Below are 20463 nucleotides of genomic sequence, written 5' to 3'. Positions count from 1 at the left end.
GTAGAAAAAATAATAATAATTATTCTATTATTATTATTATTATCTTAAGCATTTTTAATATATATTTTTAATTATTATCTTACTTACTTTCATTTTTATTATTATTAATTTTAACATGCATGAATAATAAAATAAAAAAAATACTCAAAATAACAAAAATGATAATATTAAAAAAATTAGGAAATTCAAAAAAAAATTTTACCTGAACCGGATCTTTTAACGGTCCGATCAACTACCAGCTCGACTGGACCGAAAAGGGGTTGGTTCGGCTCGTGGTTCAATCGAACCGGTTGAGGAGCGGTTCAATCTGATTTGATCGAACCAGTTCAGAGCTGTTGGAGGAACCGGGTCAACGGGTCATTGGGCGGATCCCGGGTCGGGTCACGGGCGCGCACGGGGATCCTCCCTGGTCCAGACGATGTCGTTTTGGCTCTTTGTTCCCCTATAAAAGACCCCTTATTTTTTTTTAGCTCATTTCTTCCCCCTTTCAGAAAAAAAAAATTTCAGAGCTTGTGGGAGAGCTATTAGGTTTCACCGGCGTCCAGCGTTGGACCGTCGCTTCGACCGTCGTCTAGGTCATCATCGACGGTCGTCATCAGCGGTTGAAAACACTAAAAAATTTTCAGAAGCTCCTTTCAACGAGATCTTTCTAGATCCGACGTTCGTTTTACTAGAAACAACCCTGATCGACGTAGATCGGGGTTTGAAGCTTTCGGTTTCCTTTCTTTCTTTTTTTTTTTAGAAATTAACTTTTTATTTTTGGTTTATTTTTTACAGGACTTGCTCGGTGCTAATGGTTCCTCGGCGTAGGAAAGGACTGTGTTGTTTTTTTTTTCCTCTTATGTTTTGTTTTTATTTTTATTTTTTTGTTATGGGTATGGATTTGGGGTTTCTGAGAGAGCTGGGGTTTTTGGGTGTGTGGATTCTGGTAGTAGCCAAATGGGTGCTCGGTCCGAGAGCTTTCAGAAAGATTGAAAGGAAGGTGATCTGGTGCTTTATAGGGTTGGGATGGTGGTAGCAGGCAGTCAAAGTATAGTAAGGATAAGGGTATGGTGTTGGTAGTGGGGTGGGTGGGCAGTGGTGCTGTGCAAGGCGCCACTGCCAACCCAGACCCTCTTTTTTTATTTTTTCTGTATTTTATATTTTATAAATTTTTAATTTTAATTAAACCAATATTATTGTTATTAATAAACAAGAACTAAAAATAGTATACCTAGATAAAATTAGTATCTACAGCTGTCCATCTTTGCACATTACTGAGAATCAGGAATAGGGCAAAGATAAATACAACAATTTTGTCCAGAAGCAAATCATGGATTTTTTAAAAGTTTTTTTTTCTTTTTTTTAACCACAAGTCAAATGATAAAGAAAATGATCGGGACGACACCGCAGGTCGAGACGTAAACAAAAACGATCAGGATGACACCACGAGTTGATAAGTAAAGAATCGATCGAGATAACATCGTAAATCGAAAAATAAAGAATCAATTGGGATAACATCACGAATCGAAATCATGCCCGAAGGTCTTACAAAAATCATGCCTAGAGGTCTTACAGAATCGACTGAGATAACATCGCAAGTCGAGAATAATGAATTGATTGGGATAACATCGCGAATCGAAATCATGCTCGGAGGTCTTACAGAATCTATTGGGATAACATCGCAAGTCGAGAATAATGAATCAATCGGGATAATACCGTGAATCGAAATTATGCTCGGAGATTTTACATAAATCATGCCCGGAGGTCTTATAGAATCGACTGAGACAACACCGTAAGTCAAGAATAATAAATCGATCGAGATAACACCGCGAATTGAATTTATGTCCGGAGGTCTTAGAAATCAAGATCTTTAAATGCTCCTCTCAATCAGAGGTGATAGAACTTTGAAAATTTAAAAATTTTTTGAAAATGGCTTTTTCCCAATAAGAGTTAATGAATGCAATCAATGATACAAATGTCCATCTTGATCAAATGATGCTAATGAAAATATTGATAAAAATACAAATCTCAATGCAAATGCAAGAATGCGAATGCTTAATGCAACTATATTTGACAATGACAATGTTCTTTTCATGTAAATGCTCTTACAAATACCTTTTCTTAGGATGCGGATGCCATGGTGCAAATCTGAATTTTCTTATGGTGCGAATGCAAATATCTTGTGCAAGTGCAAATGCAAGTGATGCAAATGCAAATGTCTCTCTTGTGGTACATATATAAGTGATGCAAATGCAAATATCCCTTTCATGATGCACAGATGAGCAATGCAAATTTGAATATCTTTTTTTTTAGGTCAAATGTTTTTCTCATGATACGAGTAATGCAAATGCAAGATCTTTCAAAAGGTTTTGCATCGATAATTTTTTTTATTTTGAATAGAACCTTGAAACTCTAAAGCTTTTTTTGGGGCCAAATAAACTGGGCTTAAATTTTATTGAATGCCGGTTAAACTGGGCTTAAAACCTTATTTGAGGCTAGATAAATTGGGTTTAAAACTTCATTGATGGCTAGATAAACTAGGCTTAAAGCTTCATTGATGGCCAGATAAACTGAGCTTAAATGTCATTGATGGCCAAATAAATTGGGTTTAAATTTTATTGATGACCAGATAAATTTAGCTTAAATTTCATTGATGGCCAGATAAACTAGGCTTAAAGCTTCATTGATGGCCAAATAAACTGGGTTAAAGCTTCATTAATGGTCAGATAAACTGGGCTTAAAATTTTTTTTCTTTTTTTTTTTTATAATTTGGCAATCCCTATCAAAAATGAAAAAAGTGAGGATTTTCTTCTTAAATGGATGTAATAGTTCTGTAGATAACGATGTTTATTCAAAAGGTTCCAACCCTTAAAGGGAGTGAAAGAGGCATGCAAGCTCACAAATGAAACATAAGCTTTTCTAAAAGCATGAATTCCTTGAAAATCAAACATATTCAACATTTTTCTTAGTCTCTAAATGCGACATTTTGATATATGTCAAGATCAACTGTAAGGGCTTGAGATTTTAAAGGGTTATTTGGGAATAATCAACCCATCTCATATTTCTATGGCTTTGATATTTCAGATATTTCAAAAAAGTTTGGCTTTACTTTTGTTTAGCATCCACCATACTTAGATCAGGAGTGACCTTTCAGGGTTGGCTCTAAATTACCCTTTTGAGGGTTTTCACCCTAGAGCCGCTTTTATTTTTATTTTATTTTTTATTTTTACACACCATGCACTTGAGAATTCAAATCTAATCCAAAAGAGGAAAAGAATTTTTGCAAAAAGGTTTAACGGTTCAAACAAGAGATTAGGTAATAAAAGGGAAACTCAAAAAATTCATGTTCATTTTTTCAAGAGAAACTCTTCAAGTTTAAGCTTTTATACCTGATCCAATATAAACTTTTCAAAGGTTATAATGTAGGTTAAGGTTCATGGTTGCCAAAGAAAAGGATAAAAAGGCCTAAAACAAGTATTTAAGGGTATTTGAAACTAAGGATCATTTTTTATTGGAAGGATACACTCTAAGGTATATTCTATTTTGATGCTTTATACCCATTCATTTCTTTCTTTTTTTTTTTTCTTTTATTCTTCCTTTTCTTTCATTTTTTTTCCTTTCACTGAGTGGATTCAAAACTTTTATGAACTTTTATATTGGGTTTTTGCCCCTATCACATGAGATTTCATTAGACATTCTCATTCTTATCCTTCAAACGCCTTTTTTTTTCCCATAATGTGGAAGGTGATCCTTAGTCAGGGTTTATTTTGAAAGAATTCAATCAGGCTCAAATAGGTAACAAGAGATAAATTTTTATTTTTATGAAAAGATAATAAAAGATGGTCATTTATCATTTCAAGCATAAACACTTAAATTAAAGACTACTCTTTAGGAAAATAAACTTGAAAAAAGATTTTTTATCTCAAAAAATTTTTTTGGTTTTTTTGGTTTTTTTTAATCTTTTTTTTTTTTTCAAAACTTTGACTTTTTTATGACCTTTTTTGGATTTGCTCAAAAAAATTTTAAGCGCATGATGTCATAACCAATTTTTTTGCCCTTTTTTTTTTCTCTTTTTTGTTATTTTTTTATGCCCCCATAGCTCACACCTAGATTCATTTTGTTAGTAATACGTTTCATGGAAGTGTCCCATTTTAGCAAACCACCCATAATGAAAAGTAATTACAAGAGAAGGGTTATATGAAATGGATAAGAAAAGGATTATGTGGGGTAAATATATTTAAGGTATCAAATGATCTAAGTTACTCCACAAAAAGAGAATAAAAGGGTTAATCATAACTCAAGTTATCTTAGAGGTAATAAGGTATTTCTTTTCTGACAAATATATCTCAAGACAAAAGATCGGGTCAATTTTGGGATAAAAAGCTGAAAGGGTAGTATGCTTAAGTGCATTTTACAAAACTTAGATTTAAAAATTTTGGAACTGTAGTATAATATTGTCATATCAAATTATCGCATTTGAATTCTAAAAAAAAGAAAGTCATATAAACTTGATTTTCTAAGAACCACACATTTTTTAATGGTTATTTCATTTGTTCATTGTTTTAGAAAAAAATATTACCAATAATATCAGGTGAAAATAAGGTTCACAAATTCGAATTCAAGGCTATTAAGGGTTCATGACTGATGAAATGGGGTCAATTGAATGGGCAAATTGGCATTTAGGTATTTGAAAATTTTCTAATAGTGATCGCCAATTCATCTTAGACTTAAAACTTTTTTTTTCTTTTTTTTTGTTAATTTTTTTGTTGTATTTTTTAAGACATTTCTCTAGCCTCGGTACTTAACCACATGGGACTTTATTCATATCGAACATCTTTTCTCTTTTTTTTTTTAAAAAAACTAACTATATATCAAAACTTACACGAAATAAAACACTATGATGCACAATGTTTACTCATGCAATGCAAACCTTAAGACTTGACCAAAAAGAATTTATCATCTTGATCGTACTCTTAAGATGATATTCAAAGTTACACAAACAAAAATTTCCCCTTTGATGTTTCAACTTTAGCATCACTAAATTGCAACTCTATTACTATCAATCATCAAGACCACCAACTAGCTCTTTAAACTTTGCAACATCTACGTCGATCAAAGCTTGAACTTTATCCTTGAAGACAGTATAATCTTCTATGGAATACCCTCTCCATCATGAAATTCACATTTAGCATTAGGATTATACCACTTTAGGTACGAAAGCTTTCTGGGTCTTGCAGGAACAACAGAGATCATATGATTCTCTATTAGTAAAGTAAAAAGCTCAACGTAAGGTATTGAAAGTGAATGATATACTTTGGCTCTCTTTCTCTTACAACTCTGTGAATGGCTTAAGTTGATCATTGGTTCTGTTTGTGGTGAAAAAATTTGAGCACACAGATGAAGTGGTCAAGAAAAATCATCGATCGAAAATATTGATTGGGGATAATATGGTAGCCATTGTGAATAATCATCCGTTGGATCTTATTGCATCATGGTGAGATTTCTCTCATTTTGCCCTTTAACAATTGTTTCTTGGGCTTATTTTGTAAAAATATCTCTTTTTTTATCACCAGTATCTATAATTCTTCTCTTTCTTATCTCATCCTCAATTCTACCCACAGTAAATAATAAATTCGTAAACTCGGATGAAGTATTGTTGATCAACTTATCATAATAGGGAGAATGAGAGGTATCCACAAATAGGAAATTTAACTTCCTATTAGTAAGAGGTGGTTGTACCTACGATGCCATATTCTTTCATCTAATAACATATTCGTTGTAGCTCTCATTGAGGTTTTTTCTCATATTTTGAAGGGTTAATCGATCTGGAACTAACTCTAACATCTACTGGTATTACTTCAAGAATGCCCGTGATAAATCTCTTCAAGTACGAATTTGACTGCTTTTTAGACTATATACTAATTAGCTGCTACCCCAGTCAAACTTTTTTAAAAGACACGAATAAATAGCTTTTCATCACCAGATATCCAACCATTTTGTGACAGTATTAAGTCAAATGTATTTTAAGACATCCAGTTCCGTTATACTTTTTAAAATCTAAGGCTTTGAATCTTGATGGAATAATGAGATCAGGCACTAGACTAAGTTCATTGGCGTCAACATTCTCATACACATCATGGTCTTCTATTACCTTCAATTTTTCTTTCAACAGATCAAATTTATCTTTCATCATTATATCTCTTGATGGATCTAGCACCCTATTTAATTTTTTTGATTCTTTAGGATCATCCCCATTAGGCACAACAGTGGAGTCGTTAAAAGTGCAGTTGAGATCGACATTTATCTGAATTGATGGCATCTTGGCAGAAATGTCAGTAAAAGGTTGATGAGTAGTTGGAGGTACTTGTGGCATATAAGGGTCTTGAACATATGTGGACCCAGACGGATACAATGGTGTCTCAACAATTGTTTCCTCCCTTACCCCATGTGTTTCAATAACTCTTTTTCCTTTTGTCAACTCCGCTAACATCTATTTTAATTCTACCAACTGTCTGTTCATGTTTTGTTGTATTCCTGTAACTGTTTCATTGATCTCTCCTTGGGCCTTTTCTACTTTGTCCATTCGACTGGCATATTCATTTTCCATGATTTCGATACTGGCTCGAGTGCTATAAGTGTGTAGACTCAACTGGCCATTTTTTTTAGAATAGTTATCCTTGAACCTTTTATTAATTATCAGAAGTCATAAATGCATGGCATGAATTCTATTATATAAAAAAAAAAATACTTCGAAAGTTTAACGAAAGTATATTTACAATTATCATTCTTTGTCTTTAGTTGGCATGAAAAGCTATGAATTCAAGCAAATGATGTATGATATGCAAGTTAAATTTTGTTATTTTGATAAGGGGAAACTTGAATTCCATCCTATATTCAAAATGGGTCATCTAGATATATCTTTTTTTTTTCAAAAATTTGATAAAAGTATATTCATAACCGTCACTCTTTTTCACTGGCTCTAATTATTAAAGGTGGACAGAAGCATCAATTCATAAAAAATCTAGGTTAAAAGAAGTTTTTATTCATTATAAAAGTATCAAGTTTGCACATCATAAACCATTCTAGGGCTAGGGCTAAAAAGTGCCAAACCTGTTCCCACTTTCCTTTGTTTCACCTAAAAAATAGTTGACTATGATTACTAGGGATGACAACTCTTTACTTAAAAAGCTTTTTATTCATCATCTTGACCAACCCTATTATTGCCTGCAGCATTGCCTACCATTTTGGCATGGATCAAAGAAAGGTTCTCGTGAATAACTGGCTTCATCTTCGCATCAAAACTCAGATATCCAGCTTTCATCAGTCCTTGCACCTTATGTTTCAAAGCGGTGCAGCCTTTTAAAGAATGGCCTGTGATGCCAAAATGATATCCACATCGAGTATTGGGGTCATACCATTTGGGAAAAAGTGATTTACGAGGTTCAGTAGGGATAGGGGCAATGAGATAGTTTTCTAAAAGTAATGGGTAAAACTCTGTGTAGGACATAGGTATTGGATCAACAGAGATTTTTCCTTTGGTGTTGTCAGAGTTTTTCTGTCCTATGGTTGATTTGTTTTGCTGAAAAGATAATAGCTTAGTTGGGCTTGAGGTGAATTAAGAAATTTTGGGTCGAAGATTAAGTTTAAAAGGTAGTGACGGGATAGCATGCTGAACATGCGATTGTGAAATATGAAATGATGGATATGGATTCAGGTGTGAAATTTTTTGTGATTGCACGAAATTTGGGGGCCTAATCCTAGGTGCTTGGAAAAAAGGTTGAAAATGGTCGTAAGAAAGATTTGGGTGCGAGTTTGGACTTGGGATAGTTTATAAAGGTTGTTTGAAGCCAGCTGGCTCATTCTTGGAAATCCAACTTTTGAGCTCAGTCATTTGCATGGCTAGTTCACCCATTCCTCTCTTGAGTTCGCCCAAACCTTGGTCACTATTCAAATCACCCAATGCTTTAGCATGCTCTGGCAAAGTGCTTAAACTAACGAGAGCCAATTGACCTTAACTTGACGGAAGTGACAATGGTCTTTGAGGAACAACTAACTCAACCATACCACTACTTTTAACCATTTCTATCAATTGAGCCATTTGTCGTTTTATCTCTCGAACCTCAAGTCATAATTCTTCTTGATTCAACTCCAAAGCACTAATCCTTGCTTTCAATTGATCTCTCATTTTTGTCACTCTGATTCCCACCAAGATAGATATTTTATTCCAGGACTTAGATAAAAATTTTTAGATTACTACCCTTATTGAATTAATGTCACAGAAACAGTGACATATGAAGTATGTTTATGACTACATGAATATGATGGCTAAAAAATGTTATGAAATGCATATATGCCTATGACAATAATTTTTATATGTACAAATGACCCAAATAAAAATTTTTATCAACCATGAATGTGTATGTAAGGAATGTTATGTTGCAGGGATAGTCAGATATGAAATGCAACGTTTGTTCCATACGACCCTACCATTCATGAATTTATATGCATGAAATGCAATGACATATTTACATGAATGATGAAATGTATTCCTATGACTAATACAGCATACTTGTATGGAATGCATGAACCTATCAAGTGCATGTTATATTTTTATATAGAATGCAATTCTTGTATTATGCCAACCTAGTGAAACTGACACTACCTTTTATGATGCATATGGGATGGGATACATGTATTATTTTTTATGATGTATGAAATGCAAAAGATGAAACAAAATAAAAAAAATGTTTTTAGAGGGAAAAACAAAATAACTAGGAAATGAAAATTGATTTTTTGATTGGGCCAATAAACAAAGAATTTAAGAAAATTTTTTAATTTTTCTGCAAACCTTTTTGTTTTTGTTTTTTTTGGCTCGTTGGATAATGCTTAAAAAAATCACTTTATTCTAAAATATTTTATGAAATTGTAAATTTTGAACAATTACCAAATGAATGAACTACATGTAAAGAGAAAATTTATTTTTTTTCAAGAAAATGCTTTTCTTTTATCATCCATTTTTGGTTATTTCTATAAAAAGATCGGCAAGGCTCTACCTTAGGCCAGTTTCATATGGCTCACGATATGCTGGGTTAAGGTTTATGCATCTAACAGTTCCTAGACTATTCCTCACATCATCATCTGTTATAGACTAGTCAGCTTTTCTGATCCTCACCCATTACAGGCTACTAACGAAAAGGGTTCAATATGAGTGAAAGTGTTTAACTAGCAAATACGAAGGTTACTATCTCATGAGAGCGTAGCTACTTCACTTCCTCTTAAAAGGGAAAGAGCGCGGGTCTAAAGCTCATGATGCGAGTAAATATGCAAAGTGTGTGCAAAGTAATGTATTAATCAAAATAACATGAATATATCATAAACAGAAAATCAAAATAAAGTAATAGCTAACAAGTAATTTATTTTATTTATCAACTTGTATGTATATATTTTGAAAAATTAAAATAAAGAGAATTAAATTAAATATCAAATAAAACCAATTAAATCCAACAGCTATTAATAGCGCATAACTAAAATTTGGCCTAACTCTCAAACCTCCCCAGTGAAGTCGCTAAGCTGTCGTAATAGTTTTAGGATCGCCAGACGTAAAAGTGTTTTAAGATTGAAGTAAATGAGGGAGTCGTCACCAATCTTTGTTAGGGTGTAATTGGTCACCCAAAAATTTATCTTTTTAATAAAACTATAAAAAAGAGTTTAAAGTTTCTTAAAAAGATAAATTTCAGTCTACGAAAAACTAGGTTGAGCTTGGGAGTTGGTTACGTGTGAAAGGATTAGCACATCCACAACGCCCATAAATTGGTACCATTTAATTATGCGCTATTTTCGATGTTGGATAAAAATGGTTTTGACTTGAAATTTAATACTAATTTCCTTCGTTTGGAAAAATAAAATTTTGCTAAAGCTCTTTATTTAGAAATATCGAGAAAATCTTGAAGTTAAAGAATTATCTTAAAATTCTTCAACATCTAGGTAGAATTTAAAATAACTATTTTCGCTTAAGATTTAACACGATAATCCTTAAAATGAAATAACAATCTTTATAAAAAATTGTTGGTGACTCTCCAACATCTAGACAGAGTACCAAGAATTATTTCTTTCAGAATTTTATTTTTATTTTATTTTGTAATATCATAATTTTTTTAAATGTATTATTTTTTTTATTTAAAAAATTTTATCATCAAATAGTAAATAAAAATTAAAGAGAGAATAATGCAGACAATTATTGATGATAACATGTTAACGTATGTATGCTAATGAATGTATGTAAAATGAAATGCAATTTAAAAGTTGGATTCTTAAGTATAATTAGGCCACCTTGACTCTCCAACATCTAAGCAGAGCTTAGGTGCGACTGTTTATATTTAAGATCCCAATTTACTATTATACTTTTTATTTATTAATCTTATTATTAATGCAAATTAAAAATTCGTGTAAAAATTTAACGAAGTAAAGTTTCCTAAATACCCCATCATCTAAGCAGCATTCGAGAACAGATTACTTCAAATGAGATTTTCACATGTGTCTTTAAGATTTTTAAAATCTTTTGAATAAGGGCTTGAGTAAAGGTTTTAAGGTTAGGGTTTCAAGATGTTGAAGATTTGGATTTTAGGATTTTGGTTTAAGTTTTGAGGGTTTTTGGGTTTGGTTTTAAGGTTTAGAGAGTCTTAAGGCTTTGATTTTAGGATATGAAAAGTTTAGGGTTTTGATTTTAGAGTTTGAAGATTTTAGGGTTTCAGTTTTAAAATTTGAGGTTTGAGGTTTTTATTTAAGGGTTTGGATTTTAGGGATTTTGGATTTTTAGGGGTTTCGAAATTTTGGATTTTAAGAGATTTTGAATTTTAGGGGTTTTAGAAACCTAAGATTTTGAAAATTAAGAATTAGTGTTCAAGGTTTCGTTTTTAAGAAAATACGAACATCTCTAAAAATCCACAACATCTAGGCAGATTTTCGAAGCAAATTCGATTTTAATGATTTTTGAAAATTAATTAAAAATTTCTTATATATTTCTTTTTATAAAAATTTATTAATAATAATTTCTCAACATCTAGGCGAAATTATTTCTTTAGGAAAATATTTTTTATTCTCTCCAACATCTAAGCAGGGAAAATAATAAGAATTATTCTATTATTATTATTATTATTATCTTAAGCATTTTTAATATATATTTTTAATTATTATCTTACTTACTTTCATTTTTATTATTATTAATTTTAACATGCATGAATAATAAAATAAAAAAATACTCAAAATAACAAAAATAATAATATAAAAAAAATTAAGAAATTAAAAAAAATTACCTAAACCGAACCGGTCAACGGTCCGATCAACGATCGATTCGGCTGGACCAAAAAAGGGTTGGTTCGGCTCGTGGTTCAATCGAACCGACTGAAGAGTGGTTCAGTTCGATTTGATCGAATCGGCTTACAGCTGTTGGAGGAACCGGGTCAGCAGGTCGTTGCATGGATCCCGAGTCGGGTCATGGGCGCACGTCGGATCCTCCCTGATCTAAACGACGTCGTTTTGGCTCTTTGTTCCCATATAAAAGACCCCCATTTTTTTTTCAGCTCATTTCTTCCCTCTTTCAGAAAAAAAACTTCAGAGCTTGTAAGAGAGCTCTTAGGTTCCGCCGCCATTCGGTGTCAGACCGTCGCTACGGTCGTCGTCTGGTTTGCTGCCGGCGATCGTCATCGACGGTCGAAAACACCAAAAAACTTTCAAAAGCTCCTTTCAACGAGATCTTTCTAGATCCGATGTCCGTTTTACCAGAAACAGCCCCGATCTATGCCGATCGGGGCTTGAAGCTTTCAGTTTCTTTTTTCTTTTTTGAGAAATTAACTTTTTATTTTTAGTTTATTTTTTACAGGGCTTGCTCGGCGCTGATGGTTCCTTGCCGTAGGCAAGGACTGTGTTGTTTTTTTTTTTTTTTGTTCTGGGTATGGATTTGGGGTTTCTGAGAGAGCTGGAGTTTCTGGGTGTGTGGATTCTGGTAATAACCAAATGGGTGCTTAGTCTGAGAGCTTCCAGAAAGACTGAAAGGAAGGTGATCTGGTGCTTTATAGGGTTGGGATGGTGGTAGTAAGCAGTCAAAGTATGGTAGGGATAAGGGTATGGTGCCAGTAGTGGGGTGGGTAGGCACCACTGTCAACCCAGACCCTCTTTTTTTTGTTTTTTTTGTATTTTATATTTTATAAATTTTTAGTTTTAATTAAACGAATATTATTATTATTAATAAACAAGAACTGAAAATAATATATCCTGATAAAATCGATGTCTATAATTATTTTTATTACAATTTTTTGTAAAAAGAAATTCTTTTATTTAGAATCAAAATTATTAAATAAAAATTGTAAAATTAAATTATTGGATTGTTATAATCTTAGCCAAGTTTCAATCTATAAAAATTGCATTAATCCTAATATAAAGTTTCTTTGTTAACATTTTAACAAACCCGTTCTTTTTTTTTTTTTTAAATAATGATGCATTCAAATAATTTTTTTTTTCAAATTATTAAAGAATAAATTCTAATCAACCCTGGATTTTTTTTAATTTTTAATTTACCTCTAAATTTTTTTTTCTGAAAACAATATTACATACCTAAAATTTTTTAAAATTTATAATTTTTAAATATTAATTTTAATTACATTTCAATTCATTAAAGGTAGTCGGAATGAACCTGTATGTTTGTTTTACAAGGATTGTTAGAAGGATACATGGCAGGGAGCTGAAAACGTGGGAGACTAGAGAAAAGGGGCTAAAGCAGAAAGCGAAGGCGGAAGCAGCAAAGGCTTTCTCCCACGTGCCTGTCGGGGGTGTCGGGCTGTCGGGTACGGTCAAATGCCGGTGCCAATGGTTTTTAGAGTTGGAATGTTTGACCGCTATATTTTTCTTCTTCCCTTTGGAAGTGAAAGTGAAAAAGGTTGGAATCAAATTCGATTTAATTTTTTAAATAATAAATAAATTTTAAATTTTGATTTAAATTTAAAATTAAATTTTTATATGATTCAATCATTTGAATCAAATTTTATTAGTTTAACTTAATTTATTGATTTTTAAATTTTTAAATTTAAATTTTATATATTATTTTAATATATTTAAATAAATTTAAATATAAAATAATTATTTTATTTTATAAAATTTTAAAATTTATATTAATAAAAATATATAATATAATGTAATATAATTTTTTATTTTTTACATTTTAATTTAAAACTTAATTCAAATTTAATATATATTTAATATTTAAATTTAATCAAAATTGAATAAAAATTTAATTTAAAATAAACTAAACATTACAATTTCAAATAAATTTTTTATTTTTTTATTTTTTTATTTTTTTAACCATTGCTTCTCCTTCACCTTCTTCATTCTCCTTCATCTTCCCCTAAAACGCATCCCGTGACTACAACCCATTACTGGTAGTCTTCGCTGACTCCTCCTCCTCACCACGCTCCCTTCAAGCGCGTCCCTTCACTCTCCTCCCTTTTTTTTTTTATACCTTTTTTCCCATTGGAATGGAAAGTGTTCATATAAACCATAGACCACAATTAAATTTAAATTAAATCATTTTCCTTTTAATTTCAAGGGAATTTTATTTTCCTAAGTGCATAGTTTTGTCTAATTACTAAAATATATGCATGATATTAGGGTCTTAATGTATTGTTTTTTCCCTTTATCTAAAAATCCCCATATCTCATCCTTTTGTCATTTAACTTCACCTTTTTTTTCTTATCATTGTACATAACAGTACAACTATATGTTATTAGCAATTTTTTTTTCATTTTTATTATTTTTATAGAGGCAAAAGTGAAAAATTAGAATATATTGGGCAGATTAATGAGAATTTAATAAAAAAAATGTGGGTCAGGCATGGTAGCTGAGACTTGGTATGGGATAGGAAATTAATGTTTCCATACTAGAAGCCACTTTTTGCTCTTCTCATTGGTTGGTGCTTTGTCAACCATCTTTATAAAGTGGCAGTGAAACAAAAGTCCTATTCAAATCTCCCTATATATATGTCTTCATCATGATTTATTTATATTTATTTATATATAACTCAAACAAGATAAAAAGAGATGGCTTGAAACCCTGAAAGTCCAAAAGCCAAAACAAATCTTACCCAGCTCAAAAAATATAAGCTTTCTCTCTCCCTCTATATTCCTTTAAACTTTTCTTATATTCTTTTGTTTTGTATACTTTCTCCCATGTCGGATCATGAATTTAGAGACTTTTACGACCATGCAACAGTCCACAATGATCATCAGCAAAGTGTTGGTGAAACCGACATTTATAGGGTTTCATCATCATCAGCTGATCATCCTTCATACATGAGCTTCACCGATTGTTTACACAGTAATTTCGTGGACTATGGTTCACTTGAAAAAGCCTTTGGTTTGTCACCTTCATCCTCTGAAATGTTTTCTTCAGTCGAAGGCAGCAATCAGACGACGAAGCAGAAGGTTGGTGAAGGGGATTTAGGAGGTAATAATACAAGTGAACTTATGACAACTCCTAATTCTTCTATTTCTTCTTCCTCAAGCGACGCTGGTTGTGAAGAAGATTCAGATAAGAGCAAGAAAGAAAGGCAACCAAAAGAATCATCAGAAGATGGAGGGGAAAGATCTAAGAAAGGGTAACTAAAGTTTTTTTTCTTTTTTTCCTTTTTCTTCATATTGCTAATTAATTTATTTTTCCTTTTTCTTCATATTGCTAATTAATCTATGACTATCACTCCAAATATAGGCATCTGGGGGTGTAACTGTTGTGTTTATTGTATATCTAACAGGAACAAAGCAAAAAAGAAAGGAGAGACAAAGCAAAAAGAACCACGATTTGCTTTCATGACTAAAAGTGAAGTTGATCATCTTGAAGATGGATATAGATGGAGAAAATATGGACAAAAAGCTGTGAAGAATAGCCCATATCCAAGGTTGGTTTTCCCTTTCCTTAATTTACAACCAAACAAAAGTTGAAATAATCTTATCTTCTATATAATCAAGAAAACTGCATACAAAATCATGTCTGAAACCTTGATTAAGGTTTGCTGTGTGCTTGCATTACATCTTCTCGCCCCCTTCTTTTGACTACCAAGATAAGTCAATTTATGAAACTTAAGCTGTAAGTAATAAATAACTTGATGGGTTTGTGTAATTGGCTTTGCAAGTTAATAAAAGTCTAAAAACATTTTTTCTTCTAATCAATCCCTGTATATGATCACTAGACTTTCTTGGGAAAATAAGCACAAACTTGTGGTGCATAAAGATTTTCCAGCTTCCTTAATCTTAATTTGCTAATCCCTGGTTAACACTTGCTATCTTTTCTAGCCTGCAAGAATTCCTAATCCAAGGAACATTTCTGATCTGTGATTTCTTAATGCAGAAGCTACTACAGGTGCACTACTCAGAAGTGTAAGGTCAAGAAAAGAGTGGAGAGGTCATTCCAGGATCCATCGGTCGTGATCACGACATATGAAGGCCAACACAACCACCCACCTCCCACGACACTGAGAGGAAGTGCAGCAGGGCTATTCCCACCTTCCATGTTAACGCCATCGCCACTGGCGGGGCCAGGCTTCCCACAAGAATTGTTTATGCCTATGCCTCATCATCACATGAATAACCAAGCCGGTGCAGGTTCAATGTTTGCAGAAAACTTTAACCCGTTTCAGCAGTACCACCACCATCAGGTTCCTGACTATGGACTTCTTCAGGACATGGTTCCTTCCAGGTTCCTTAAGCAAGAACCATGAGTCGCCTCTTTCTACATCTTTTACTCCTTGTGTATATATATGTAACTACCTACTTTATTATTGATTTCATCTGACTTCTTTACAACCTAAGAATTATTCTTCAGTTACTGATCTAAAAAGGCCTAACATCAAGGACTATAGATCATTGGAGGAGGAAATGTTTTCCTTTGCACTTGAAACTTGGTTGTCTTGCCACATACATTTATACTGGAAAATGCCTCTTTGATAGGAGATCAGTGTGAGGGGTCATAGTAGTTTTTGAAGGAAAAAAAAACTACTACTGGATTAAAGTTGCTTTTATGTTTGTTTATTATTTTCCTTACGGAATTATTAGTGAAGAATGCGAGAAACATTAATTTCCTTTAATTTTTTTAAAAATAAAAAGGTGTGCTGAAAGCGTTTAAACAAGCCTCAATCAGAGATGTAGGAGTCATCCTGTCAGAGAAGGCAGAATCCTAGTCCTAGTCGAATATGCAGGAATATCTAAACAGGTGAATATCACCGATAATTATTGTATTATAATTAATTAATTATAATTTAAAATTAATAAGATTGATTACATATTTTTTTATTATAATTAGATAATTTATAAAATTATAATAAAAAAATTGTAAGTGAAATACTTCCAAACTAAATGAAGAAAATGTCATGGCTTAACTTTCCTTTAATTTGGTAGTTACTTATAATAATCAGATATTTTTCCTTCACATTTTTATAAAATGACCACAAAATTTTATTATAATCATATATATATATATATATATAAGTAATAAAAATTTGACATAGTATAAATGCAAGTGCCTATATTATACCTAACTTTTAATTTGTCATTGTTAAATTTGACTTGGAGAGACGTAGGAGCCACGTTTTCAGTCCAGACTTGCACTAAATTATTGGGAGACTGTCTTCCTGATGAGATCACCAAATTCTAGAGTTAAAGGAATCTAGCATATCACTTACAGTTTTATTTATTATAATTTTATAATTATTCAATCCTAATAAAATATTATGGATATCATATCAAATTTTGGTTGATTTTATATATTCTAAATTATAATTAATTTATTATATTATAATTATTATAAGTGATATGCTTCCATTAAAAACTTACGATTGAATTATCTAATCCTGCTCCCTTAATGGAGTTGAAAATATATGAAGAAATTCCTTAGTTAGATGTAGTCAAAGTAAAAGAATTAAGTGTTCATTAAGAAATAAAGTGCTTTTTTGCTTATCCTTTTTTTTTTTTTTAACTAATGGAGGCCTAAGGGATAGAGAAAGGAGAATTAAGATGTTGGTAATTCAATTTCAATGTTCTAAGAATCCACCTCTAAGAAGTGGGTAAGCTAAATGATAGGTTTTATATTTGATTATTCAATAATTGAAGGGAAAAGTCCAACAATCATGCAGTTTATTAATAAAATGTTAAAGTTTTAGTTTCAATCATAAATATTCAAATTATGGTACTTTAAATAAAAAATAATAATTGAAGTGAAAAAATCTTTTTTTTTTAATTTTAAAACTAAAGTATAAGAGTAGTGTATGAATTTATATCAAAGTAATTAAGTATTATTGAAAAAACAATGAGACACTAATCTATGTTTTTTAGTCGCTATCAAATCATCTAACAAACTCAAATTTGATAACAAATTAAAGAAGCGTGAGGATGAATCAAGTAATTGGCAAACAGATTACATTTCATTTGAATTTAATTGCTTGATAAGTTTGAATTGTAGATAATGATTTAGGTGTTGGGCATGATAGTTATAGCATAGAGGTTTCTTGAAATAATTAATTTGGAAGTCTTCCTCTAATTGTGAAATAATGTTTTGGTAGGTGCAAGCGATCTTATTGTTTTATTTCATTTATATGAAATCATATAAACAAGTAATAAATTATAATTAAAATCATAATTAAATAATACCCGATGTATATCACATAACTATATATTATATCAACTCAAAAAAAATCAAAGAAGAAACTGAGTTTATAAGTATATGATCAATATAAACCAAATAAAATGTTTAGATTATAAGAGGAAAATGTTTGAATAAAAATTAATAACACTACAAGAAATCTGGCATATAATGACGCTAAAAAAAGCATTGGTAAAACATCAAAATCCGTCAATATAGCATCATAAACCCTATATCGACGATCAAAATATGTATTATAATAAATTTTTAATCATTAAAATATCCTTTGTCGATATAAACTTATACTGACATTTTTTAAGGTATTAAAATAGCTTATAAAGATATACCTACGGTTCAAGACCGTTAGTAAATGTATATCTGTTAGTATAGCATCTGTAGTGTGTTAAACCATTATACATTTTATTGACAGTTAACACCCATCAGTATAGACTTATATGTTTTAATTTTTTTTGCCTATACCAACGATTAATACTCGTCAGTATAGACTGTCAATATAACCTAAAATATTTTAATAGTAAAATGCGTCGGTATAAATTTTAAGGCATCAATAAAAAAATTTTTGAATTATATTTTTAGTTATCAATATTAATTTATTTCTAATCATAATATGATAGGATTTCATATAAAATAAAAATACACAAAAAAGTAAAAATATTTAATAACATTTGAAATAAAACAACAACCAAATTGTTTTATAATCCACAAATTTAAAATAAGTCAAGAACTAACATTATTGTACCAAATTCGAAAAAAAAAGACATTAATATCTATGATTGAATGTCTACAAACATGGAACTTGAAGTTTGCATCAAAGAATCCTCTTGGTGCTATTAATAATAGCTGAACCTCAAATCTTTTATATATTTTTTGAACAATGTTTTGAAGATTGTTTACATCAGATGCATATCGATCTACTGCAACTTTTGTTTCAATACCGGAGCCATATAATTCATTTCTTGATCAACTAGATTTTTATTTAAGAAATTCTTGTAAAAGCAAAGCAAGTATTAAAATTTCAGAAAGAAAGATTTTTTTCTATGACATTTTTATCAGAAAGGCCTAAGGATAAGCTACTTACTAGATTTAGAAGATAAACTCTTCCCTAGCTATATGTTCTATAGTCATATTTATCAAAAAACCACCAATCCTTAGTAGAATAGATAAAGTTTTCATCTATTTTTTCTGTCGAAACTGTTTCATTAACAAAAACAGTGTCGTTAATAACATTTTTAAGCCATTCTCTACTTTTTGAGGTGATAAAGACTGAGCCTAGATTCATCCAATACAGTCAAAGAAACAAAAATAAATAAGCATGCTTAATGACACAAAATTGAAATGCAAAAAATAAAAAATACTTTTGAGAAATGATGATAGTCTTTATGCTTTAACTTTGATTCGGCTCTAAAACAAAATGGGTGCTAATGGGTTTAACTTTGTAAAGTCGATGAAAGGTGGAGAGAGGTAGGAGGTGGAGATTAAATATGTAAAGTCGGTGGGAGGTGGAGGTAAAAAAAAAATATTTAAATTCATAAGCCCACCATTTTTTTTTTTGGATTATTGAAGACATTTTTTTTTCAAAAATATATTGAATAATCCTTTACAAAAAATTCAATAGAGTTATTCAAAGCATTTCTGGTAAAAAATGCATTGAATAATTTCTTCTGGTAAAAAATACCTTGAATAATTTCAATAGAGTTATTCAAAGCATTTGACCAAAAATGCTTTCAAGAATCCTTCATAAAAATTTATTGATGGAATTATTCAAGGTATTTTTAGTCAAAAACACATTCAATAGGGATTATTGAAGGTGTTTTTAGCAAAAAAAGCCTTCAACAATCTCTCATAAAAATTTATTGAGGGAACTATTCAAGATGTTTTTAACTAAAAACACATTCAATAATCCCTTTCAAAATTTGTGGAAAGGATTATTGAAGACATTTTTTGTCAAAAATACCTTTAATAGTCCATTACAAAAAATTCAATGGGGTTATTCAATGCATTTTTAACTAAAAATGCCTTGAATAATTCCCCTTCAATTTTTATTAAAAGGGATTACTCAAAGCGTTTTTGGCCAAAACACCTTAAATAATCCCCTACCATTATTTTTTGGATTATTCAAAGCATTTTTGGGTTGAAACGATTTGAATAATCCCTTCATAAAAATTAAATGAGGTTATTCAAGTTTTTTTTAGCCAAAAACGCCTTGAATAATCTCATACTTTTTTTTAAAATTATTTAAGGCATTTTTGATCAGAAATACCTTGAACAATCTTTTACAAAAAATTGAATAGGATTTATTCAAACCCCTTGAATAATTCATTTACAAAAACACTGAAGTAATTTAGTTAATTAAAGCATACGGTTATTAACTATAAAATCGTAGTTCGATCCCTCCCTTTAACGTTTTGAAGGATTATTCAAGGTATTTTTAGCCAAAAAATACCTTCAATAATCATTTGAAAAACTCTCAAAATGCTAGAGGAAGGGATTAAAACTATGACTTTATGATTAATAACTGTATGCTCTAATCTACTGAGTTGTTCTAATATTTTTATTAATGAATTATTCAATTTTTTATAAGGGATTATTCAAGGCGTTTCTGACCAAAAACGTTTTCAATAATCCCATGCAAATTTTTTTATATGAATTATTGAAGTCATTTTTTACCAAAAATACATTCAATAATCTTTCTCAAAAATTTATTGAATGGGTTATTGAAGGCTTTTTTGGCAAAAAATGCCTTCAATAATCCCATTCAATTTTTTGTAAACCAATAGTTTTTTA

The 20463-nt window shown here is 30.9% G+C and overlaps 1 protein-coding gene across 1 annotated transcript; it reads left to right on the top strand.

Moving 5' to 3' along the window:
• Window positions 1-14043: 14043 nt before the first annotated feature.
• On the top strand, window positions 14044-15861 carry LOC111278604 (WRKY transcription factor 28-like). Its single transcript, XM_022865211.2, has 3 exons — window positions 14044-14626; window positions 14780-14923; window positions 15373-15861. The coding sequence occupies exons 1-3, from the start codon at window positions 14199-14201 to the stop codon at window positions 15740-15742; spliced, it is 942 nt and encodes a 313-aa protein (XP_022720946.1). The 5' UTR covers window positions 14044-14198; the 3' UTR covers window positions 15743-15861.
• The last annotated feature ends 4602 nt before the right edge of the window (window positions 15862-20463 follow it).

The sequence above is a fragment of the Durio zibethinus genome, chromosome 8 (assembly GCF_047325235.1).
Source record: "Durio zibethinus cultivar Kanyao isolate XHJ-2024 chromosome 8, ASM4732523v1, whole genome shotgun sequence".
Taxonomy (NCBI): Eukaryota; Viridiplantae; Streptophyta; class Magnoliopsida; order Malvales; family Malvaceae; genus Durio; species Durio zibethinus.
The sequence above is the reverse complement of the archived record's forward strand: the minus strand, read 5'-3'. Positions and strand labels throughout refer to the sequence as shown.